At 38.4% G+C, this 26,486-nt stretch overlaps 1 protein-coding gene and 1 long non-coding RNA gene across 3 annotated transcripts in view; one reads left to right on the top strand and one right to left on the bottom strand.

The window, feature by feature from the left end:
• Positions 1 to 26,486, top strand: part of PRTG (protogenin) — a 126,063-nt gene that overhangs the window by 31,801 nt on the left and 67,776 nt on the right. For both annotated transcript variants that reach the window (XM_063698562.1, XM_019011314.4), the window contains exons 3-5: positions 22,847 to 22,991; positions 24,267 to 24,400; positions 26,133 to 26,270. In XM_063698562.1, coding sequence (XP_063554632.1) covers positions 22,847 to 22,991; positions 24,267 to 24,400; positions 26,133 to 26,270 — 417 coding nt within the window. The remainder of the gene's footprint in view (positions 1 to 22,846; positions 22,992 to 24,266; positions 24,401 to 26,132; positions 26,271 to 26,486) is intronic.
• LOC129527013 (uncharacterized) lies at positions 11,821 to 24,407 on the bottom strand. Its single transcript, XR_008671849.1, has 3 exons — positions 24,281 to 24,407; positions 20,633 to 20,786; positions 11,821 to 11,869 (listed from the first exon to the last, which is right to left on the bottom strand). It is a non-coding gene; the product is annotated as an uncharacterized lncRNA (long non-coding RNA).

Genomic DNA, 26,486 nt, shown 5'->3' with positions numbered 1-26,486 from the left:
CTCTGTCACCCATGCTGGAGTGCAGTGGCATGAGCATGGCTCACTGTAACGTCGAACTCCTGGGCTCACGTCATCCTTACACCTCAACCTCCTAAGTAGCTGGGAATACAGATACGAGCCACCATGTCCAACTAATTAAAACAACTTTTTTTGTTGTTTTTTGTTTTTTGTTTTTTGTAGAGACAGGGTCTCACTCTGTTGCCCAGGCAGGTCTCAAACTCCTGGCCTTGAATGATACTCCCACCTCTGCCTCCCAAAGTGTTAGTCATGAGCCACTGTGCCCGGCCACCCTCTGATTTCTGCCCATACCCCAAATTCCCACCACATGGAGTTCCAGTTCTCTGAATGTGTTGTGTATTCTTATTGCTCTGTGCCTTTACCCGTGTTCCACCTTCTGCCTGGACTACTCTTGATAATCCCTTGATATCCTTCCACCTTTTATCACGTGTCACTGTCTTCTTGATGCCATCCCCAACTCTTAGTTTTGTTTTGATGGCCAGTAGTTGTTGTAGCATCCTGTGGGTTCTACTTTTATGGAGAGACTTAACAGTGTAGTATTCTTTCCTTCAAAGTGTTTTTGTAAAGAATAGTAAGTAGAGGCCGGGTGCAGTGGCTCACGCCTGTAATCCCAACACTTTGGGAGGCCAAAGTGGGCAGATCACGAGGTCAGGAGATTGAGACCAGCCTGGCTAACATGGTGAAATCCCGTCTCTACTAAAAATACAAAAAAAAAAAAAAAAAAATTAGCTGGGCATGGTGGCATGCACCTGTAATCCCAGCTACTCGGCAGGCTGAGGCAGGAGAATCGCTTGAACCCAGGAGGTGGAGGTTGCAGTGAGCCGAGACTGTGCCACTGCACTGGTGACAGAGTGAGACTCCTTCTTAGAAAAAAAAAAAAAAGAATAGCAAGTAGATTTATTTGGGCTAAATAATGAAGGCCATATTGGAGAGTGGTGTGGAATGTTGGATAAACAACAGTACAATTAAATTGATGTTGATGAGAAATAGGTGGGAGACTGAGCACAGTGGCTTATGCCTGTAATCCCAGCACTTTGGGAGGCTGAAGCGGGAGGATCACTTGAGGTCAGGAGTGCAACATGGTGAAACCCCAGCTCTACTAAAAAAATACAAAAATTAGCTGGGTGTGGTGGGGTGCACCTGTAATCACAGCTACTCAGGAGGCTGAGGCAGGAGAATCGCTTGAACCTGGGAAGTGGAAGCTGTAGTGAGCTGAGATCGCGCCACTGCACTCCAGCGACAGAGCGAGACCCTCTCTCACAAAAAGAATAAGTAGAAAAGGGAAGACAAAATAGTTGACAGGAGATCCTAAAGCCCTTACTACAAATTTTGGGAGTGATGTAATATTCAATCAAGTGGAAGGTCAGGGAAATATTTTTGCTGCTACTTCTAGGAAAGTTTAAAGGAGAGAAAATTGGAGAAAAGGAAATTACCTGTTCTTTTTGCATGAATGTATGTGTCCTACTGGGAGAATAGACTCACAAGGCCTAGATTAGCATTACTACTGTGAAGTGCTATGATGGACTCCTTGAGTGGATGTTTTGTCTCTAGGGCTGCAGCTTGAAGCTAAGTTTTTTAAAGCACCATTTGACTTCCAGCTCCATTATTTAATAATTTTGTGGCCCTGAGCAAATGGAACATATTTCCCTAATTATAAATAAAGGTAATATTATTTACCTGCTAAGGTTTTTCAGAGTATTAAACCAGTTAATGTACATACGATATATAATAGGTTAATTCTCTCTTCTCTTCTTTAGGGCTGTGTTGTCAAGCCTAATTTTAAAAAAGTTACAATATTAAAAGACATCATTATGTTGTGAACAAATAGTTCAGAAGTCAATGTCTACTTTATGAATTCACTTTAACAAGTCATTTGATATCTGTCTGTCTATATCCTGTTATCAATTAAATTGGCCTGCTTTTTAATTTAACAGCTATGAGAAGATGAGAGAGGCATTTCGTAGTGATTGATTCCCAGTTTGTGACTGAATGTCATAAGTAGACTAATTGATGTTATAAATTATGATTGTATAAATTTTAATGAATTGTGTTGCATAACAGGCATTTAGTAAATACTGAGTGGTTATTATGTGAAAGAGAAAGGAGTACTAAATACCACTGAGTGGTTATTATGTGGAAGAGAAAGGAGAACCAAGGATTTTATAATTTGATAAAGCAATATATATATAAAACAATGAAGAACGATGCTATAATGTTTATCAACAAATAATTTAATATACTGCAGCTCTTGAATTGGTTTTAAATGTCCTTGAAATAACCATTTGTAAAGCAAAAGTAATCCTAGTAGAAATATTTCTGCTGTGATCTTGATGGATTTGGTGATTTTTCTCATTATAAATTTCTGCACAGATGAAGTTGCTAAGTGACATGAATTTTGTCACAAAAACCTCACTTTTCTTAATGCTTTATTGATTCTCTGTTTCTGTGACCGATGCAAAGTGTAAAATTGCATGGAATGTTCTTCCTGCACAGTTGAGCTATTAAGCAGAACTAATTCTTTATGGAATGACAACAAGGCATAAGAAAGGCATCTCTTGGATTAGGCAATATAAGGCAATCACTTGGCAAAAGGCTGAAGGGAAAGTGGTCTTGGTAAAGACAAAGCAGTGACACTTTTTTTTCCCCCTTGAATTCATAGGAGCCACACAAGTTGAACAGCTTTGAAGCTGGTTAATGTGGCTTACTATGCATGTTTTTTCTGTACCATTTCCTGCTTGTTTTTGCCAGCAGAGGGGCCAAGAATAATCACTTGATAAATGCATTAGCATGTCGCATACACTTCTGTGACCACACACTGTTGCTGGGAGGACAGATAATTTGAGAAGAAGAAAGTCCCAGTTGGGGATGTCTTTCAAAGTGAGATCAGATTTTACTCCTAAACTAACACAAGTCTGTCTAGATTATGAGAGTGCCATATGGAGACAGAATAGTTTTTAAAAATTTAAGTCAAGTTTAAATTGAGAAGTTGAGAAAGATGTAATAGGCAAAGTGAATAGTGATTTATCTTCATTTTATCCGCTCTAGAGATGAAGACAAAGAACGTTGGTGGTAATTTTTTGACAATTTAATGATTATCGAAAACTTACTTCCCTGGACTTTTCTTATTGACAACCTGTTCCTATTTATTTTGCTGAGGTGTGTGATTTTCCTTGTTTTTAACCTCTTCCTTAAATTCCTACCAACACAGACTCTTCCTCTTATCACATTTCTACATCTACTTCTGGTGTTCTTCATAATCTGGTCCTGGGAACCCACCCTAGTTGCCTGTCAAGCCCTAGTTACTTCTGATCTCGTTAGGGTGCGCTCCATCAGTCCAGCAGAACATGAGCCAAGGGGTAGCTGAAGAGCGCTATACTTCAGCCGCAGATGAGGACATTAGGAGAAGTGATTGTGAATTCAATATTGTAAATCATTTACTGTAACTATTTCCTCCTCTGCTTTAGAAGAGTAGAAATATCAGTGTGGCATAGACGCATGTACAAAAGAGTATGCTTTTATTTTAGCACTCAATAGTGGTAAAAAATATTTGTATTTTTGTAGTTTAATCCTGAAGAAGTACTAAAATGTTCAGCAGTCTTGGTCACATATGAATTCCAAGAACCTGCAGCCACTCTAGAAAATCCATTTCTCACTTGAGATTCCTAGGAACAGACCAACTGGTTCTAGGACCAAATTCTGAATAATTTCAAGTCTGGCCTAGTGGATTCTGTGCTATGTTGAATATTATGAGAATTCCCAAGATAGGTTTAGAATGTCAGGGGACCCCGGAACTGACATGTGTCTGCAGGATATGCTGGATCAGCAGCCTGTAAAAGGTCTGTCCCCGAATTGCAATCCTGTGTGTGCCACTGGCATCAAGAGGCAGAAGGTTAGGCTGGGCTTTTCAGGTGTGTGTGTGTGTGTGTGTGTGTTTGCACATGTGTGTGTAATGCTTACTGATACCAACTCTCCTAGCTTCTCAGCAGAGGTGTGACTGCTCTTTGACCATTTCCATAGGTAGAAGAATAGGAATAGGAGGGCTCTAGGTTTCTGGCTCCTCCTGTTCCTCTAATAGTTAGAACTGGAACATAGATCCATTTCTAGTTATTAGGATAAATATTTTTGTGTGCACTTTTCATGTATAGTGTTATAAAGGTAATTTAAACTTAGTTTCAGCATCTTATGGTTCTTCAGATTATTACTATGTACACATTATACTATATGCTCTAGATGAAGGAGGTGACTACTGAATTGAATCCATACATACTCTAGGACAAATTTTATTTGTGTGTTTATCAGATGTCTGTTGACTGCCTTTTGTATCTGGTGCTGTGCCAGAAATAAAAAGATAAAAGACTCTATTCTGTGGATGAGAGCAGAAATTAAAACTGATGAAACAAACAGTGAAGCAAACAAGATATCCTAAGCTCCTGGGAATATTAAAGGGGTCTCTAGTTCTGCTTGGGAAAATCAGGACTAACTTTATAGAAGAGGTGAAGATAGTCTCTAGGAGTCAGCTTTTTAAATCTCTGTGTGCTGTCTTCCTGCTTAATTTATAAGTTTTCTTCTTTAACACTGGCTAGAAAATTAAATAGAATCTTTTCTGTTTTTTAAAGAAGTATAGCCTTCTTGAAATTTATTTTTAAAGTTTACATATAGTAAATTCTGTCTTTCAAATCTATAGTTCTGTGAATTTTAACATATGTGTAGAGTTGTGTAACCATCACTACAATCAGGATACAGAATAGTTTCATCATCCCAAAACGGTCTCTCAGGCTGTACTATATAGTCATAACCCTCTCTCTCCCCTGACTCCTAGCAGCCCATATATTTTGCATTTTCTGGAATACCATATAAATAGTAGAATTATATATTATGTAACCTTCTGTGTCTTGCTTCTTTTACTCAGCATAATGCATTTGAGATTTATCGATCTATATTGTTAAGACTTACATATTTTGTTTTATCAGTAGTTTGCTGCTTTTTGTTGCTGAGTAGTACTTCACTGTATGAATTTAACACAGTTTATTCATTCACTACCTTTGAAGGACAATTAGGTTGTTTCCAGTTTTGGATGATTATGAATAAAGCTTTCCTAAACTGTCTCATACAGACTTGTGTGTGAATGTAAGTTTTTATTTCTATTGAGTAAATATTTAGAGATGAGAATGCAGGGTTTTGTTTTGTTTTGTTTTGTTTTCGAGATGGAGTCTCACTCTGTCATCCAGGCTGGGGTGCAGTGGCGTGATCTCGGCTCACTGCAACCTCCGCCTCCCGGGTTCAAGCAATTCTCCTGTCTCAGCCTCCCAAGTAGTTGGGATTACAGGTGCCTGCCACCATGCCCAGCTAATTTTTGTGTTTTTAGTAGAGACGGAGTTTTACCATCTTGGCCTGGCTGGTCTTGAATTCCTGACCTCGTGATCCACCCGCTTCGGCCTCCCAAAGTGCTGGGATTACAGGCGTGAGCCACCATGCCCGGCCGAGAATGCAGGGTCTTATAGCAAGTATGTGTTTATGAAAAACTGCCAAGTTATTTTCCGAAGTGATGGTACCAGTTTGCATCCCACCGACAATGTATCAGAGTTCCAGATACTCCATATCCTCACCAGAACTTGGTATTGGCAGTGTTTTGGATTTGAGTCATTCTAACAGGTGTGTAGTGACATCTCATTGTGGTTTTAATTTGCATTTCTCTATAAGTATGAGGTAGGATATACTTTTGTGTTGAGTTGCCATTCATGTATCTTCCTTGTTAAAGTATCTGTTCAACTCATTTGCCCACTTTTTATTGAATCGTTTTCTAATTATTAAGTTTCGAGCGTTGTGTATACATTCTGGATACAGAACTTTTGTCAGATATGTGATTTTAAAATTTTCTCTCCAAGCCTGTGGGAGAGTCTGTTCTTTCATTCTCTTAACAGTATTTTTCCAAGAGGAGGGGTTTATTTTATTTATTTTTAGATACAGAGTCTCCGTTGCCTAGGCTGGATAGCAGTGGTGCGATCCGAGCTCAGTACGGCCTCGACCTCCCAGGCTCCAGTGATCCTCCTGCTCCAGCCTCCCAAGTATCTGGGAGCACAGGCACACACTGCCACACCCAGCTAGTTGTTTATTTTTTGTTGAGGTGGGGTCTCCCTGTGTTGGCCAGGCTGTTCTCCAACTCTTAGGTTCAAGTGATCCTCCCACCTCTGCCTCCCGAAGTGCTGAGATTACAGGCATGAGCCACCGTTGCCAGCCAGAAGGTTATTTTTTCCTTAATTTTGATGAAGTCCAGTTTATCAATCTTTTATGGATTGTGCTTTTTATAAGTCATATATAAAAACTGTTTGCCTAACCCCAGGACACAAAGATTTTTCTGTTTTCTTCTAAATGTTTTACACTTTTACATTTCACATTTAGGTCTTTGACCCAATTTAATTAATTTTTTTGTGTAAGGTATAAAGTATAAGTCAAGATTAATTATTTAAAGATGAATTTTTTCAAATATGGATGATTGCTTGTTCAAGTACAGTTTGTTGAACAGACTATCCCTTCTCTATTGAATTCCTTTTGCAACTTTATAAAAATCAGTTGACATAGTTGTATTGGTTAATTTCTATACTCTTCTGTACATATACAGACATATACAGAGAGTATATGTCTAACCTTTTGCCATTATCATACTTCCTTTATCAGTAATTTTTGAAATCATTGTAATTCTTGAAATCAGACAATGTGAGCCCTTCAATTTTGTTTCATCTTTTTCAAAATTGTTTTGGCTATTCTAGGTCCTTTGCCTTTTCATAAAAACTTTAGAGTAGCTTTATATTATGCATGTAAGGACAGGGCTGGCCTGGGCAAAATTGCCTGTCTTTAGTTTTCCACCACTTCTTGTTTTCATATATTTTGTGTCCAGCCTTTTTATATCTGGTGAATACTTAATATAATCATGCTAGTTCCTGGATGAAGGGTTCTCTGCTCTAGATTTGTCCAAGGCCCTTTAGATCAATGAAAATACAGCTGTTCTTATCCTTTGTCATAGGCATTGTGTCTGCTGGCTAATCTAGTCTGTAAGTCCCAACACATTTCTGTGCTTTATGATACATATATTTATGTACAGATGTAAATGTGTCATTACCTCCTTATGTGCTAGAACTGAAATGTACAAAATAATGATGCTGAAAATACTTAATATAAGAAAATTTGGACTGATTTTAAGTTATTCGTTGTCTTATTCTAAATCTTCATTTCCCACTAAGCAAATTGCCATCATAACCAGTTGTGAGTTAGTTTTATTTTGGTGGACATTTAATGATAAGCAGTTATGTATAAAGCACTATGACTTTTAGGTTCATTGAAATCACTGCTAATTTCTTACTCTTGGGCTTTAGGAGACAGATACTAACTTCATGAAACTTGTTCTCTTGTTGAGTATTCATTGGAAGGGGTGCCAGAAGGTGGAAAGGTGGGGGAAAATACCAAAAAAAAGCCATTAACAGTTAACAGTTTAACAGTTAAGCCCAAGCTTTAGAAAACTGGCCATTGAAAATTATTTTATGAATAATTTGAACATATCATTGAGTTTTAAGATCATCCAAGTTGGGTCATTTTTTAAATGGCTACAATGGCTGTAACTAGAGAAATAATATCTATTAGCTCCAAAAATCCTATAATATAAAGTTAGAAGGTGGATTGGGGTACACTGAACTGTGATTCTGGGAAGGCTCTTTAGAACTGGAAGGAATGGCAGCAGTTGCTAAGAGCGCTACCATTTGTTTTGTTTTGTTTTGTTTTCTAGACTAGTCATGCGCAGTTGTGAGAAGAAGGGGAAGAGCAGAACTAAGTTTCAGCCAATGCTCAAATGAATCTCCCCCACCCCAGCACTCTCTCCCCTCTCCCCATCCCTCTCTGTACTGCTCCTTTTTTTCTATGAGCATGATTCACGAGTCCTGATGACTGCCCTAATTTGAGAGTCAGGCAGTCACAAATTCTGACACTATACCACACCTAAACTGCCACATTGTTTTTAAATGAAACTTATGAGCATCATTTCTTCTCTAAAAGTAAAATCCATTCCCAGGAGCCTCCTGAATCCTGCATATAAATACACCTGTGGCTCTTCCTCTCTCCTCTCCATCCTGCCCTACCCCAGAAGAAGTAATGAATGGGGCTGGGCGCGGCAGCTCATGCCTGTAATCCCAGCACTTTGGGAGGCTGAGGCAGGAGGATTGCATGATCTCACAAGTTGGAGACCAGCCTGGGCAACATGGTGAAACCCTGACTCTAACAAAAACACAAAAATTAGCCAGGTGTGGTGGTGTGTGTCTGTGGTCCCAGCTACTGGGAAGGCTAAGATGGGAGGATTGCTGCAGCCCGGGAAGTTGAGGCTGCAGTGAGCCAAGATCACACCACTGCACTCCAGCCTGGGTGACAGAGAGAGACCCTGTCTAAGAATGGAGTGGGTGGAGTCATTCAAGGAAAACTAAAGTGACAGAAGAGACCCTGATTGGATATTAGCTTGACCTGAGATCTAGATGCTACTTTTTAGGACAGGGAAGATAAGTGTATGTTTTCAAGCACTCATGAGGAAACTAGTAATGAGAGAGTGATGCAAAAGAATGGGAATAATAAATGGAATAAGGGCTCAGAGCTGGTAGGAGGGATGGGATTAAGAGCGTCAGGAGAAGGTTAACCTTGGTGCAAATTGGAATGGTTACTTCTTCCTCAGAACCAGAAGTGAAGGAAGAGAAGCTAGGTGAATAGGGAGAGATTTTGAGGTGGTAAGGAGAAGAATCAATGGTGTTTATGTCCAGCAAGATAATAGAAATAGCTAAAATTTATTGAGTGCTTTAATATTACAGGAAATATATTAAGTACTTTACATGCATTACCTTACGTTATCCATAATAACCCTTTTAAGTCCCTTACTTTACAGAACAAAACATGTTCAGGAAAAGTAAGAAATTTGAGGCTGGGCGCAGTGGCTCACGCCTGTAATCCCTGTACTTTGGGAGGCCGAGGTGAACAGATCACCTGAGGTCAGGAGTTCGAGACCAGCTTGGCCAACGTGGTGAAACGCTGTGTCTACTAAAAATACAAAGTGGCTGGGTGTGGTGTAGTGCGCCTGTAATCCCAGCTACTTGGGAGGCTGAGGCATGAGAATCGCTTGAACCCAGACACAGGTTGCACCACTGCACTCCAGCCTGGCGATACGGCAAGACTCCATCTCAAACAAACAAACAAACAGAAAAAGAAATTTGCTTAGGGCTGTACGGTAGAGTGATAACAGCCAAAATCCCTTCTGTTACTCTTCTGAGGGAGATAAGAGGCAAAGTTTTCTAATGTGAGTAGGAGGGAGGTGGTGATGTGGTTTGTTGAGTTCATTCAAGTAAACCTTTATCGAGTGCCTGTTGTATGCAGGGCACTGTTCTGGCTGTTAGCAACACAGACAAGTAAGACATGTTCTCTGAACTCAAGGAATTTACAATCTCTAGTAAAAGTGATTGGGGACCTGAATAATTGTAGGGAATGGTTAAAACCAGTTACTAATGAGATTAATAAGAGAGTTCCTGAAAAGCAGTGAGTGGCCCAGTGGTCAGGAGAGACTTGAACGGTTTTGTGTTACCCTCTTTCTGGCCAAATAAATTGAACATGGGGAGTCCCAGGTCTAGCATTTGGCAGAGAGCAAAGCGGATGAAATATTAAAGAAGCAACAAATTCTCAGGTATTATTAAAGGTGCGTTTTAAAATATGAATGCACTATAGGAATATACTGGAAAAGAGTCTGTAGAAACTTTGCATGTAGGGCACATTTCTTAGAGTCCCCGGTTCCCAACTTTGTCACAAAGTTTCTAGCCTTCGTTTTATTTATATTTATTTAGTCACGTATTTTGATCTAAATATTTTCTTTCAAAAGCAAAATGTATTTCATGGCACCTGGTTGTCAGAGTTGTCAGATTCAAGCAGGATAACATGTTCACTAGAAATTAGGTAATAAACCACTTATAGAATGGCTGTTGTATGTTTAGTACAGTTGTACAGAGGAGTTGACACCCAAGATGTAGTGATCACATTTGTCTTGTTGTTACATTATTTTTATTAAGCAGATGATTTTTTCCTGTTAAATAATTTAAGATAACAAATAGCTTCTTGCCTAGTCTTAAGGATATAAGTTTTCCTTCTGTTTGAAACCTTTTCTTTGGTTAACTTTCACCTATTGATAGCATGAAATGATGGGACTAGATCTCTTAGTTTTACTTAATGTTCAGTTGCATGTCAGTCTTCAAGTAGGAAGCCTCAGAGTGAATCAGACTTGATAAGGCAAGAAGTTACCACTGTGTTTTGATTAGTAAAGCCTAAAGTATGCAAACGCATGGTTGATTTGAAAGACCAGTGTCATAAAAATAAGCTTTACGTTAATATATATCAAACTCAATACTGAACTCTGAAATTGTGGACGTTTGAGAGTTGTGTTAGAAATTTCCCTGTGTTCTTTTTTTAAGAAACAGGATCTCTTCTCACCCAGGCTGGAGTGCAGTGGCATGATAATGGCTCACTGCAGCTTCTACCTCCCAGGCTCAAGTGATCCTCTCACCTCAGCCTCCCAAATAGCTAGGACCACAGACACAGGCCACCACACCCAACTCATTTTTTTTGTAGAAATGGGATCTCCCTGTGTTCCCCAGGCTGGTCTCGGGATCTCCCTGTGTTCCCCAGGCTGGTCTCAAACTCCTCAAATGAACTTCCCCAAAAGCATAGGGGTTACAGGTGTGAACCACTGTGTCCGGCCTCCCTGTGTTATGTTTTGTTTTGAGATGGGGTCTCACACTGTCACCAAGGTTGGAGTGCAGTGGTGCAATCTCGGCTCACTGCAACCTCTGCCTCCCAGGCTTAAGTGATCCTCCTGCCTCAGCCTCCAGAGTAGCTGAGACTACAGGTATGAACCACCATGCCTGGCTAATTTTTTGTATTTTTGGTAGAAAAAGGTTTCACTGTGTTGCCCAGGCAACTCCTGAGCTCAAGTGATCTGCCTGTCTCGTCCCCTCAAAGTGCTGGGATTATAGGCATGAGCCGCTGCGCCCAGCCCTCCCTGTGTTCTTGATGAGCTACTTATAGATTTCCCAGAGCTACTGACTGGTGACTTAGAGATGTGGAAACAGCACTGAGGCTTCTGGAACGTGCTTCTGCCCACGTTGCCCTGCCATTTAGGATTCCCCAAGGAGGGGGTGTGGCAGCAGCGACTGGTGCAGTCGATGAGACCTTGGGATCCCCTGGCTGAACTGCAGTGTTAGGACCACCGTTTAAAACCCTGCTTTAGGATTCTGACCTCATTATTTTATGTTTAAATAATATTTTCTCTGCAGTTTTAACAAGAATGTGATGTTTTTCTTACATTAGGAGATTGTAGTGGACGTATTTTAAATTATTAGATGGTATGTAATTTCAGACTGTATTCATTTTTATTTGGTTTTAAAATCGTGTATTAAGCATTTTATTCATTGCAACCTTTTAGAAGCATGCATAGTGTATTAGTTAAATATTTATTAAATTAGTAGTCATACATTTCCAGTGTAGAGTCATATAAGTGTTGCTTTCTAGTCAAATAAAAGTTTGGAAAACATTTTCATCTTGGCATTTTTAATGTTTTTTTTTCTGACTATAAATCATAGAAGCAAATGATTAAATAGACAGGTGAAGAGGAGGAAGTCGCAAATAAAATAGGCACTTACATTTATTGTGTTTGCAAGGTTGTTTTTGAGGACAGCGCACGTTTCTCAAGACCTTGTTTCTTGCCTATTTTATAGAGCTCTGGCCTCTTAACAGCACAGCTTTAATGACTTCTTGTGGGGCTCTTGGTTTACGTTAGCACTGACTGTGGAGGGAAGAGAGAGGTCAGGTTTCACAAGGAGGCTGTAGACTTGTAAAATCATACCTAACTGGCGGAAACAAAGTCTGTGGAAGGAAGTAAGCTGAGATTTGCATAGGACATGAGGTGTTTTTCCATTTAAATAAATGCAAAATATTTTGATAATACTGAAAATAGTTTGCAGACTGAAGTCTTAAAAGGCTCTAACATTCATTGTGAAAGACATAGTCATTTACTCAGTTTAATGCCTCACTTAAAAGAATCGAAATTGAAAAAGCAAATACTTGCTAGGAAACAACATTTAAAACTATCATGTTATAGATGTTTTATATTTGCATGCTTTTCTAAAGTTTCTAAGTTTTGATATAAAATATTATATAATTTGTTTTTTTAATTGCACAGTGGTTTCATTCAAGTTTTTTCTTGTAATTTCCAGGTTTAGGGCACTGGTTAGCAAGAAAATCAAGCATCCGTTGATCATAAGTGATGTTTACCCAAGAGTGAGAAGTTAAAAGAACTAAAAAGGCAGATAAAAATTAAGAGTAAGGGATTTTATCAAGCAGTGGAGTAACAGTAGAAAATTTATGCATTCATAGTTTCACTGCAATCTGTGCCCCATAGCGGCATATATACTTTATAAAAAGAACACTGATTTTCCTAATTAAATACTTTTATAGGAAAAAATGTAAGTAAAGTAAAAAATAAAATAAAAATCACCATACATAATCCTACCACTGGAGATCTGAACTTAGTTACCTATCTCTTTTTAATTTATCTCCCATTATTTCATCATTGAAGTAGTGGATTTTATCTCCTTCAAATAATTTATCTCTGCACATTCAAAATGGAAAAATTACTTTTGTTTCTCTGTAGTTTATATACCTTTAGGCAAAAGCTACCTAAGTTTGGCTTAGTAGAAAATAACGGAAAAAAATTAAATTTTAGAATACCTTTGCCTTTATTCAGGCTTTAAAGTTTATTTTTATTGTATATAAGGATCACTGCCATCCTTTGTTTAACATTCTTTGAGTCATTCTTCTGAAAGTAAAGCCAGTGTATTCATAGTAAGGCGTTCTATCACTATTCCCGAGCCTGCACAACTGCTAGGAGTTTACTAGGTAACAAGCAGTGCCTGGGTACACATATGTGTATGTATATATAATTTAATGTTATTTGTACAATGTGCTTAGAAAATATTTTTAATATCCCCTTTTACTGAGGGATACTGAGGCTTGAGATTGAGTAACATCTCCAGGACACATAGCTCATTAATGCAAAACTGATTCTAACTCAGATGTATGGATTTTAATATCTGTACTCTTACCTTCAAGGCTATGCCAGTGTACCACCTCCCTATATACACATAAATTATGCTGGTCTGTACTGGCTTTTATTCCTGGTTTTCTTTATACCAGCTAAGGCCAAGATTTCACTTAGTCTTTTTTTTTTTTTTCTGAGACGGAGTTTCACTCTTGTTGGCCAGACTGGAGAGCAATGGTGCGATCTCAGCTTACTGCAACCTCCGCCTTCTGGGTTCAAGCAGTTCTCCTGCCTCAGCCTCCCAAGTAGCTGGGATTGCAGGCATGCGCCGCCACACCCGGCTGATTTTGTGTTTTTAGTAGAGACAGGGTTTCTCCTTGTTGGTCGGGCCAGTCCCGACCACCCGATCTCAGGTGATCTGCTCACCTCGGCCTCCCAAAGTGTTGGGATTATAGGCGTGAGCCACCACACCCTGCCACTTAGTCTTTTAAAAAAATATCCTTGGCTTGGCGCGGTGGCTCACGCCTGTTATCCCAGCACTTTGGGAGGCCAAGGCAGTGGATCACTTGAAGCCAGGAGTTCAAGACCAGCCTGGTCAACATGGTGAAACCCTGTCTCTACTGAAAATACAAAAAAAAAATTAGCTGGCCGTGGTGGCATCCGCCTGTTGTTCCAGCTACTGGGGAGGCTGAAGCAGGAGAATTGCTTGAACCCAGGAGGCAGAGGTTGCAGTGAGCTGAGATCGCACCACTGCACTCCGGCCTGGGCAACAGAGTGAGGATCCATCTCAAAAAAAAAAAAAAAAAGAGATTGCATTAAAATTGGAAAAACAGTAAACACTGTTTTTTTAGGCTGCTATTATAGAATCTCAAAGATGTCTTTCTGTAAATCTTAGTGATAGCCTTACATATGAGCCATTAGTCAAAAAATCAAGACTTATCATTGTAGAACAGCTGTAAATCAAATATTTTAAAAAAACACTTAAATCAAGTTGAATAGATATTTTAAGTTGTTTCTGTTATTAGTCCATGGCCTAATTTTACAGTTTCCCAGTTTGCCTTAACATGTCCAGTGTCTTCTCATTCTGATTAAATGAGAGTTTGGAATGGTTATTCAGCAGACCATCTGATCTCTCTTCCTATGTTCTGATTCAGGCAACACAGGCCAGAAACCTCAGAACTATATGGATCCTTTCCTCGGTCTCCCCTGAATACCTCTGAGCCAAATGATGTTTGGTGTACAGTGTCTCTTTTGTGTGCCCTCTCTTTGTTCCTGTTACTTCTGCCATCATTCAAACCCGTAGCAGATCTCGCTTCTGCTGTTCTGATAGTCTCTTAACTAGTTAGTCTCCCTACCTCTAAACTCTCTCCCTCTAAGTACTTGGCTTTTTGATGGTCAACATGTTTGTGGGCTTAGAACTAGGAAAATAACAACAAAGGAAAAACTGACATTCCTATTAGGTAAACTGGTTTTAAAAAAGAGATTTGTTTTTTAAAAAATATTTGACTACTAAATTTTAGCTTGAGGTAGTATAACTGAGTTTACATACTTTTCTACCTTTTTCTTATTTTTATTTTTATTTTTTTGAGGCAAGGTCTCATTCTGTTGCCCAGGCTGGAGTGCAGTGGTGTGATCGTGGCTCACTGCAGACCCAACCTCCTGGGCTCAAGCAATTCTCCCACCTCAGCTGCCTGAGTAGCTGGGACTGCAGGCTCGCACCACCACACTGGGCTAATTTTTAAAACTTTTTTTTGTAGAGACAGGGTCTCGCCGTATTTCCCAGGCTGGTCACTTTCCTATCTTTAATAGGTTCCTAGAAGTAGACATACTTTTGTTTGAGATGAGAGCCATAGTTTTAAACTTCCAGTACACAGAGTTTTAAAGGTGTTTTTCTGTTTTGGAAATGTAGAAATTTAAGACATATATTTTTTTTTTCTTTTTTTTTGAGATGGAGTCTTGCTCTGTTGCCCAGGCTGGAATACAGTGGCACGATCTCGGCTCACTGCAACCTCCGCCTCCCGGGTTCAGGCGATTCTTCTGCCTCAGCCCTCTGAGTAGCTGGGACTACAGGCGTATGCCACCACGCCCAGCTAATTTTTGTGTTTTTAGTAGAGACAGGGTTTCACCATGTTGGTCAGGATGGTTTTGATTTCCTGACCTTGTGATCCACCCTCCTTGGCCTCCCAAAGTGCTGGGATTACAGGTGTGAGCCACCGTGCCCAGCCTTAACACATATTCTTACCCAGCTAGAAAGCCAATGCATTTCACCTTATACTGAGCAGCAGAATTGCTTAGGAGTAGAACCTGTACTTTTTTTTTTTTTTTGAAACAGAGTTTTACTCTTGTTTCCCAGGCTGGAGTGCAGTGGTGCGATCTCGGCTCACTGCAACCTCCGCCTCCCAGGTTCAAGCAATTCTCCTGCCTCAGCCTCCTGAGTAGCTGGGATTACAGGCACCTGCCACCACACCCAGCTAATTTTTTGTATTTTTAGTAGAGATGTGGTTTCATCACGTTGGCCAGGTTGGTCTCGAACTCCTGACCTCAGGTGATCCACCTGAAGTGCAGGGTTTACGGGCGTGAGCCACCGCGCCTGGCCTAGAACCTGTAATTTGTATCTTCTACAGAAAGTTTGGGGAACTCAAACTTTTACTCATAAGGGTCTTGGAAGTTGACTACCTGGATTCAGATCCCAGTATCACCACTTACTAGCTGCAAAACTTTGGGCAAGTTGCTTAATTTCCCTGTCCAGTTTCCTTAACTGAAAATTGGGTGGGTAATAGTTTTGAGAACTAAATAAGCTGGAATATGTAATGTGCTCAATGCAGCACTGGCAATAAAATGTATGTTAAGCTATTGTTATTTCTGTCTTTATTAAATTGCTTCAAACCTCTGCTCTATTTGCTTTTATAATTTGGGTTGATTATTCCTTATCTGAAATGCTTGGAACCAGAAGTGTTTCAGATTTCACATTTTTTTTTAATTTTGTAATATTTGCATTATGCTGGTTGAGCATCCCAAATCCAAAAGTCTGAAATGTTCCAATGAGTATTTCCTTTGAGCATCATGTCAGTGCTAAAAAAGTTCCAGATTTGGAGCATTTTGGATTTTTGAATTTGGGATTCTCTGTACTTTTGCGATGCTCAGCTTTTGGGGGTGCTCTGTCCTTTTTCTTCATAGCGTTTATCACAGTTTGAATTTATTACACTTGGATAGTAATTTAATTAAATGCTTTTCTCCACCATTAACAAAGATCCCTGAGAATAAAACCTCTGTTAGTTTTGTTCCTCATTAGATCCTTGGCGCCTAGAATATACTAGACACTGAGTACATATTCATTGAATGAATTAATAAATTTAGAAGAGATTAAAAGTTTCCTAACAGTGATTAAAATTGTTTTCTAAATTGGGGAGAAAATCTGGTCCATTATTTTATAAAGAATTTTATGACTCAGAGCCTATCAGCATGGTTAACCACAAACTAAATGAATGGTGTTATTGTAAGAACAGTGGGATCGATATTAATATGTGATTCATGGAAATTAACTCCTTCGTGTCAGTTATACTGTATATCTTTAATAGCAGAGATATTGTTTTTATATAACTATTTAAGATTGGTTGTTTAAATACTATCGCATGTTGCCATAAAAACAGTTTGGTTTTGAAATAATTGATGCCTAACTACTTTTTTTTTTTTTTTTTTTTTTTTTTTTTGAGACGGAGTCTCGCTCTGTCACCCACGCTGGAGTGTAGTGGTGCGATCTCAGCTCACTGCAAGCTCCACCTCCTGGGTTCACACCATTCTTCTGCCTCAGCCTCCCCAGCAGCTGGGACTACAGGTGCACGCCGCCATACCTGGCTAATTTTTTTGTATTTTTAGTAGAGACAGGGTTTCACCGTGTTAGCCAGGGTGGTCTCAATCTCCTGACCTCGTGATCCACCCGCCTTGGCCTCCCAAAGTGCTGGGATTACAGGTGTGAGCCACCGCGCCTGGCCTTTTTTTTTTTTTAATTTAAGTTCTAGGGTACATGTGCACAACGTGTAGGTTTGTTACATAGGTATACATGTGCCTATGTTGGTTTTGCTGCACCCATCAACTCGTAATTTACATTAGGTATTTCTCCTAATGCTATCCCTCCCCCAGACCCCCTCCCCTTTTTCTTTTTTTTGCAAACGCTCACTAACAAGTCTGTTTGTTGGGACTACACCCAGCTAAAAAGAGTTAAAATATGTATTTGGCATAAAGGAAGATTTTTTTTCTTTTGCTATGGCAAGGAGATATGCATTCAATTTTTTCTAGTAATTAGGCTAAGCAGTTTAAATATTTAGAAGGATGGACGCTGAGACATGATGCTTTTTGACAGCATTTACAATTAGAATCACATTTTTGTGAGATTACTTCTTTGTTGGTTTTAGAAGTAGTGGATTAACCTATAGAAGCCTTTGAATGGATAGATGAAAGCTGATTGAGTCTAATGCAGCTTATCAAACACTGGTGTTTGGAGTGTTTTGAAGAGGGGAAGGGAAGAATGAAAGCAGAGACAAGATAAGAGGCTGATAGTGGTTCAGGTGAGAGATGTTGGGACTGGAACAGAAGGGAATGGATTTGACACGTGTTTAGGAGTTAAAATCAGTGGGAACAGGTGATTGAGAATACAGAAAGAGTAAGTAGGCTCTAGCTTAGGTGAGTAATTTGACAGTGGTGTGACAAAGATGAAGCAGAGATACAGCCTTGGAAGAAAGAAGATCACTTCATTTTGGACACGATGACTTTGGGGTGCCTTTGTTTTGTTTTGTTTCTTTTTTTGAGATGGAGTCTCGCTCTGTCACCAGGCGGGAGTGCAGTGGCACGATCTCAGCTCACTGCAGCCTCTGCCTCCCAGGTTCAAGTGATTCTGCTGCCTCAGCCTCCCTAGTAGCTGGGACTACAGGTACGCACCACAACGCCCAGCTAATTTTTGTATTTTTAGTAGAGGCATGGTTTCACCATGTTGGCCAGGATGGTCTGGATCTCTTGACTTTGTGATCTGCCTGCCTTGGCCTCCCAAAGTGCTGGGATTACAGGCATGAGCCACTGCGGTGGCCTGGAGTGCCTTTCATAAACTCCAGGCGAAGATGTCCAGTGCACAGTTGGAGCCATGAGTACGAAGGTCTGAGGATGGTGATCTAAGCTGGAAGAGGTATTTAGGGGAATCAGCAACAACAGCTGGCTGTGGTTGAAAACTGAAAGAGGATATAATCACCAAAAAAGACCATGGAGAGAGAAAAGAACAGAGACTCTCTGGAAGGAAGGGCAGAAGAGGAGGGAGAGCGAGCCCTTGAAAAGGGAGACAGGAAGGAGGAGCCACAGCAATAAAAGGAGAACAAGGAGCATGTAGTATCATAGACCCTGTTTCCATAAAATAATAGGGAAGAAGGCAGATTAGATGTTTGAGGCATGGAGTCAGAAAGGAAGAAGGGGAGACAGCCAGTATAATACTCTTAAGAGAAGTTTCGATCCCATGGGGAGGAGAGCAGATAGCTGCTAGACGGATAACGTAACGTGATGTAAAGACATGTTTAGAGTTTTCTTCCTTTTGATTTTTGAGGTTGGGAGAGAGTGGAACACTTTTATTTGTGGAGGGAAAGGAGCTGGGAGAAGAGTTTGAATATGCAGAGGGGAGAGAGATCCCAGAGGGGAGGGAAGAGATTGGGATTGGTGTCCAGATGGAGGGATTACAAACAGAAAGGAGGGAATTTACTTTCATTGTTGATTCATGGTTGCCTCTTTCTTTCAGTCTCAGAGGTAACCGATCAAAGTCCTAAGCAGTATCTGGCTTGGTATTTTCTCCACGAAACTATTTTGCCAGTGGATTGAATTTTCAAAAGATATCAAAAAGTTAGATATTTTAAATATAAAGGTGTTTGTGAGGATTAAACAATATGTACCTTTATACTTGGGTTCAAACCTTTCTGAAAACCAGAGTTTTCAAGGGTAAACCTATTTATGTTTCAGTTGTCAGAATTTTATGACTGCAGAGTTCCAGCCCATTAGGCCTAAAGTACAAGGTTAGCTCAATTGTTATAATAAAAAAATCTTAGGGATTTCATAGATTTATCCATTTGAGAAAAAAGGGGAACTGCTTAAAGAAAAGGCAGTGGTGCCCAGGCATATTGTTTGACTGGTTAGATTCAGAGTGAAAAAACAACACTCAGTTGCCTATGTGGCTGGCAGGAAGTAACTCAAGGCAGCAGAGTGATCATTTTTATTCTCAATAATCACATTTATAAGAAGTTTTCACTCTATTGGCTTGTTTAATCTTTAAAAAATTCTTTGGTATGGGAGGGATAGATTTTTGTGTCTAAAAAAAATGCCAGTAAAATATTGGGCATTGTTTGGAATTGTAGCAAACAAAAAAATAATAAAAAGCACTATTTTCTTCTCACCCCGTCTTGGTATTTGTACCCAAGAAACTCCTTACAATTCTAGTTATTGTGCTTAAAGACCTAATAGAATTGGAGAAAATTCAAAATACTAGTTCAATTCAGAAAGTATATTTTTTTAGTGCCAAATCTGCACCATTTACTGTCTTACAGTATCCTGCAAAGAACATGATCTGCTGCTGCCCCTCAGTGAGCTTATAATGTAGAAGCGGAGGAAGACTTGTAAATAAGTGATTATAATGTGAAATAAAGGCAGCAGTGAAGGTCTGCAGTGTACAGAGGTAGCAGAGAAAAGGGTCGGAAACCACTTCCCAAAGGATGGGATAAGTGAACCAGGCTTTAAAGAATGACAGGATTTCATCAGGTGGACAAAGGGACCAATGTTATTAGCAAGAGAAGGAAATGTTCACATAAACCTTAGAGGTGTGAAATAATCATGGTGTATTTCGTGAATTATAAGTAGCTCAGTGTTAGTGAAACATCATTGTAAGTGGTTGAATATAAGGCTAGAATTTTACAGGGAATAATTAATTCAGCAGCAACACAGATTCATGGTTTATGATGATCACTGAGGGTGATGTTGCTGGCAGGGGAGATACCAGCTAAGAGGCTCCAGAAAGACATCTAGACAGGATATGATAAGGGCCTGAATTGAACAGAGGACTGTTAGGGATGAAGAGAAGTCAGATATAAGAGAGGAATAAATGAGATAAAACATCTTGAATTGAATACTTAATTCATTGTGGGGTCATGGAAGAAGAAATTGTTAAAGTGGACAGGCTGGGGGAGCTTCTGTTCTGTAAAAAAAATTTAAACTAAATAAGATATTTCAGTCTGGAGAGGTAGAGGCTGAGAAATAATAAAGTAAAATTCCCATTTTGAAGTCTGTCAATTGAATATGGACTGGATTATCAGTGACAACTAGAACTAATGGTCACCCCTCACACATGGAAAAGGTAAATATGGGATTGACAAGAGTGCTTTATATTTCATAAAGCAAGCATTATATTTATGGAAATATAGGTCCTAATTCCCCCCAAGATAAATGTATTCAACATAGTTTAAGTTAATTATAAAAAGGCAAACTTACCTGATTATTGAGAAATCAGGTTGTTCTGCCTGAATGTGAAGCTGATATTTTAAAGGTGAGTCTAGCCATCTGTTTCCTAATTCTTTAGTAGATAAACAGCAGGGGATGGTCCATAGGTTTAGATCCAAAATTAAAATGTTTGCAGATAAATATCCTAGCAAGTGTACAGAAGCAATGAAAAGTAGCTCAATGTTAGTGAAACACCATTGTAAGTGGTTGAATATGGGGCTTGAGTTTTACAGGGACTAATTAATTGATCAGCAATATAGAATCATGATATCGATTTTTAGAGTTTGATATTCTAAGAGTGGTTCTCCAACTGAAAAGTCTCACTCTTTATACTCTTAAAACTCAAATAACTTTTATTTATGTAGCTTACATCTATTGACACTATTATAAATTAAAACTGAGAAAAATATTCATTAATTCATTTTAGAATGAAAACATTTATGCATCACATATTAATATAACTATTTTCCAGAGGAAAAAATTAGTCAGAGGAGCAGAATTACTTTACATTTGTGCATATCTCTTTAGTTAGCTTAATAGAAGACAGCTGGGTTCTCATATGTGTCTGCCTCAACTTTTGGTCTGTTGCAATACCATGCATTACATAATTCCTGGAAAACACCGTATATTCAAGACAAGAGAGTGAAAGTTATTATGCAAATGATTCTGACTTTGAGGATCCACCGACAATAGCAGTTTGAAACTGATTTATGTTTCATACACAAATAAGGTATTACTTTACCCCCACTCCACCCTTTTGGGAAGTCCATCCTCCTAAGAATATTTTCACCATTATTTGCTGGCCTTGTCCTGTGCTTGTAAAGGCCTGTGATCTATCTACAGATAAATGAGTTCAAGTGCAAGGCAGAATTTGTTAGCCTTCTATGACCTTTTACCCTTTTCAGCCTAATGAAGCATAAGTTCATGTAGCCCTATTACCTCTATTCTTCTTCATAACTTCTCATTTTATTTATAAATAATAAAGTTCAAACAAATTTTTCTTTGAACTGGAATCTGGGGAGGGGAGGAGTAAGACTACAGTAGTGGACCTTTCTTTGTATCTTGGAAGACTTAGTAGAGGGAAGGGAAACCTGGAATTTACACTCCTTCAAAATGTGATCATGGACACTGAAGACCACTTCCTGGAGGCCTGCCTAGAATTGCAAAGAATAATTATCTCTAGAAAATACCAACCCTTCAAGATTGATCTCTGCTTTGGAAATAGATGAGCCTAAAAATCGTCTCTTGAGTTTCTCTACCTTTTGTTTGAGATGCACCCTTGGGCTTCTCTCTTTCCTTTCTCATCCTGCTCCTTCAATACCAGCTTCATCTGATTCCAGATAGAGTGATATGTCTGTGGCATAAGAACCAAGTCTTTGTTTTCTTTAAGATATCGCTAGACTCTCCCCATTCCCACTGCCACCACCCAGTTCTGTAATACCTATTTAATAGCCTATTGGACTTTTGACTTGAGACTCCTTTATTCTATCCATCCTGATTAGTTTTTCCCACACATTGCTAATATCAGGACATGCCTTTGCTCAGAAATCTTCAGTGATGCCTTAATTTGTACCATGATATAAATCTGTTTTATCTGTATTCTCCTTCAGCTTTCCCATAAACTCTTAATCTGAAATATTTTGCAATAGTTCTGGCTGTTTCCTCACAATCCTATGAATGCAAGCTTTGCATTTCTTACCTCTGTGCTTGTCTTCATGTTATTCTTTTCACTTGAAATGTTCTGTTCTTTCCCACCACCACCACCACCCCCATCTAAATCCAGTGGATTCTTCAAAAGCTAATTCAAAACCAGTTCCTGTAAATGGTTTTTACCTGATAAGTTTGAATTTGTTTCCCTCTCCTCTGATATACAATAGTATTTGAAGTTTGTACCACACAGTTTAGTATGTAATTATATACCATTGTTTATTTTTGTTTCATATGTTAACTTTTTATCTCCAAATAGATAAATTTCTTGCGAACCTATTTAGAATTTAATTCTGGGAAAGACCAGACTCCGTAAATTGGGCAACTGCCCAGTGTTTTCTCCAAAATTATTCACTAAATTATCTTCATGCTGGTTAAGTTATGTTGGTCTTATATCCAAGCAAGGGTTCAAGTCCAATAAGTAATATCTAATGTAATGTTACTTCGAAGTGTTATTTTCATGCACTTATTCTGAATTTCTCAAACTTTATCTTATAGCTATTTCTGCATTTGAAGTCCAGCCAATTTCCACTGAGGTCCACGAAGGTGGAGTTGCTCGATTTGCATGCAAGATTTCATCCCACCCTCCTGCAGTCATAACATGGGAGTTCAATCGGACAACTCTACCTATGACTATGGACAGGTAGATGTAGATTTTTGTCTTTGGAGATGATACAGGAGTAATAAAGACTTCATATGAGATTATGTAGGGAGAAACACCATTATAGGCCTCATTTTTATTTAGGGCAGTAATAACTGATTGCTTAAGACATTTCAAACTTAGCCAAAGAATTAGATCATCAGTCTCTGGCACATGGGGCATGGTTCCTGGTTTAGATCAGAATTTAAATAGATTATCCTACTGCCTTGATCCTTTCCTCAACCATCTGTTCTAACCATGACTATCTGGACTGCAGCCCAGGGTTTTAGGAAACCAGATTACACTCTCATTGCTGGGAAGGGCAGTGTTGGTGTAAGGGTCTTTCATGTATGCCCTGGTAGCTGCCCACTCCTGTCTCTGCCTTCCACTTCTCAACCCCCTCTTTACTGCAAATGCACACACGAGCACACATGCACACATCTAGTGTTCTGCGGGTGGTTGAGATTGAAAAATCAAGAACTTGATAGCAACTCCAAAAAGTTTAATTCCTGCCCTGCTCCAGAGTTGGCAGACATTTGCTAACATGGTAAAGCACTAAGATGGAATAAGTTATTCATGGAAGTGCTTTATTTAAAAAAAAAAAGCATATCTACATATGTCTTGGACAATATATGGATATTAATAGGTAAAAAATCAGGAATTTGAAAAAAATTATACTAAACTCTAGGCCACCAGTTAACTAAATCTATGCTAGAATGTCAAATGAGACTGTAAAATTCGACTGATAGATTGCACAAACCATATCATGCTGGATTGTTTATGTTTTAGAGAGCTTTAGTGACCCAAATGAAAACAATAGAATCAAGCTAATATTTTAAAAGGTCTTTAAAGTATTGCTTGTAGCACTGTAAAAAGGTTGAGTGTATTCCTATCACAGAATATGTTAAATAAAATATATAGTCTAAGCCCGGCACGGTGGCTCATGCCTGTAATTCCAACACTTTGGGAGGCCGAGGCGGGGAGATCACTTGAGGTCAGAAATTCAAGACCAGCCTGGTCATCATGGTGAAACCCCGTCTCTACTAAAAATACAAAAATCAGCTGAGCATGGTGGTGCACCTGTAATCCCAGCTGCTTGGTAGGCTGAGGTGGGAGAATCGCTTGAACCCAGGAGACAGACATTCCAGTGAGCTGAGATCATGCCATTGCACTCCAGCCGGGGCAACAAGAGTGAAACTCCATCTCAAAAATAAATAAATAAATAAATATAATATGAAATCTACTACAAAAAGTTTAATTATCTTTCTCTCATAACAGGATAACTGCCCTACCAACAGGAGTATTGCAGATCTATGATGTCAGCCAAAGGGATTCTGGAAATTATCGTTGTATTGCTGCCACTGTAGCCCACCGACGTAAAAGTATGGAGGCCTCGCTAACCGTGATTCCAGGTACCACGCAGAGTGGTTTTTCCATTTTTATGACGTTTTATTGGCGCAGTTGTTACTTCTTCTCCTCTACTGTAATAATGTACCATAAAGTAGAATTTCATTTAAATTATTATAATCTATTTGGAAAATGGTCATTTTTAGTTATTAAGCAACTCTTCTTTCACAGGCCAGTTTTCTATGTTATGTCAATGTCTTTAAGAAATATTCAGTCTTAAGAAAGATTAACAAATATTCAGTCTTTGGTATTCTATTCAATGCCAGAATTCACTGATGCTCAGGTCTCTCATAGAAAATGGCATGTTATTTTCATTCACCTATGCACACCCTCCTGTATACTTTAAATCATCTCTAGATTACTTATAATACCTAATAATATAAATTCTATGTAAATCATTGTTATACTGTATTTTAAAATTTGTGTATTTTTATTTTTTAAAAAAATATTTTCAACAGGCAGTTGGTTGAATTTACAGATGTGCAACCCACAGATACTGAGGGCTGGCTGTATTTCACTTTCGTTTTTAAAAGTGTAAAATACAGAAAGCACAAAAAAGAGAATAACAGTCATCCATTTCTACCAGAATTGTCTGTTGTGGAAAAAGATATGCTTGTTTCTAGTCGTATTCTTTTGCTTGTCGTTTAAAGAAATACCATGATTTGCATTTGTAAAAATGATACATGCATTTTATAAAAAGTAATGTTTATGAAAATAGAAAATATAAAGCTTCTATATTAAACAATTTTTAAAAACACAAAAATAAAAGTTAAAAAATATCCTCAATCTTAAAGCAAAAATTATCATTGTTAATATTAAGCGAGCACAATTTTATATATTTTTCCATACATTAATATAGGTAGAAGGGAAACTAGAGAGATGCATATAAAGAAATAGATATTTCATTAAGATGCAATAGATGATAGTTTTTATTTTAAAGGTTAAGTTTGTTTAAATGTAGTAGAAGAAAACCTGGACTGAAGACATTGTTGAACTTCACATAAATGTTTATTCTTCACAAGAGATACTGGTTTCTAACAGATCCTTTAAGGCTGAAAAAAGAAGAAATTTAGAGAAACATTAAGAGGCTGAAGTTATGTATTTAATGCTATGCTTTAATTTTAGGTAAATTAAATAAATTTTAGATAATTATATAAATAAATGAATGTTTGAACCTCAATTAAAAGTAATGATACGGAAAATAACCTGAATGTCCATCAACTGATGAATCGATAAATAAAATGTGTTCTATCTATACAGTGATATATATTGCTCAATATAAAGGAATGAAGTACTTATACATGTAACAACATGGGTGAACCTTGAAAACATGCTAACTGAAAAGAAGCCATTCAGAAAAGACCACATAATATATGGTTCCATTTATATGAAATGTCTAGAATAGGCAAATCCAGAGAGACTGAAAGTAGATTAGTGGTTACTAGGCTGTGGAGAGAAGAAGAGATTGGGAGTGACTGCTAATGGGTTTGGGATTGTTTTGGAGAGTGATAAAAATGTTCTAAAATTAATTGTGGTAATAGTTGTACAACTCTGAAAACTCTAAAAACCACTGAATTATATACTTCAGATGGGTGAATTGGATGGTATGTGAGTTATATCTCAATAAAGTTGTTTTAAAAAAAGAAAAGTGAGTGATAAGAATAAATGTCTTACTAATTTCACTTATTATATCTTATTTATAATTTATTTTTATATTCTGTCTTTTCCTCCCCAAAGCTAAGGAGTCAAAATCCTTCCACACACCAACAATTATAGCAGGTCCACAAAACATAACAACATCTCTTCATCAGACTGTAGTTTTGGAATGCATGGCCACAGGAAATCCCAAACCAATCATTTCTTGGAGCCGCCTTGGTAAGTCTTCTCAGGAAAAAAAAAAAAAGTCTTTTCCTTAAATTTTGTTCATTCTAATGAAATTTATAAAATGTTTATTTTATATACAAAAACACAGGTTTGGCTGTTGAATGTCTTAATTTTTTGGCATTTCAGTGAGTAGAGAAAAGGTCTTAACATGGAGAATTTTATACTTAATTTTATACTTTTCATGATTGATTGCTTGAATAGTGGTCT

This window comes from Gorilla gorilla, chromosome 16 (assembly GCF_029281585.2).
Source record: "Gorilla gorilla gorilla isolate KB3781 chromosome 16, NHGRI_mGorGor1-v2.1_pri, whole genome shotgun sequence".
Classification (NCBI taxonomy): Eukaryota; Metazoa; Chordata; class Mammalia; order Primates; family Hominidae; genus Gorilla; species Gorilla gorilla.
This window is presented reverse-complemented; position numbering and strand designations above follow the sequence as displayed.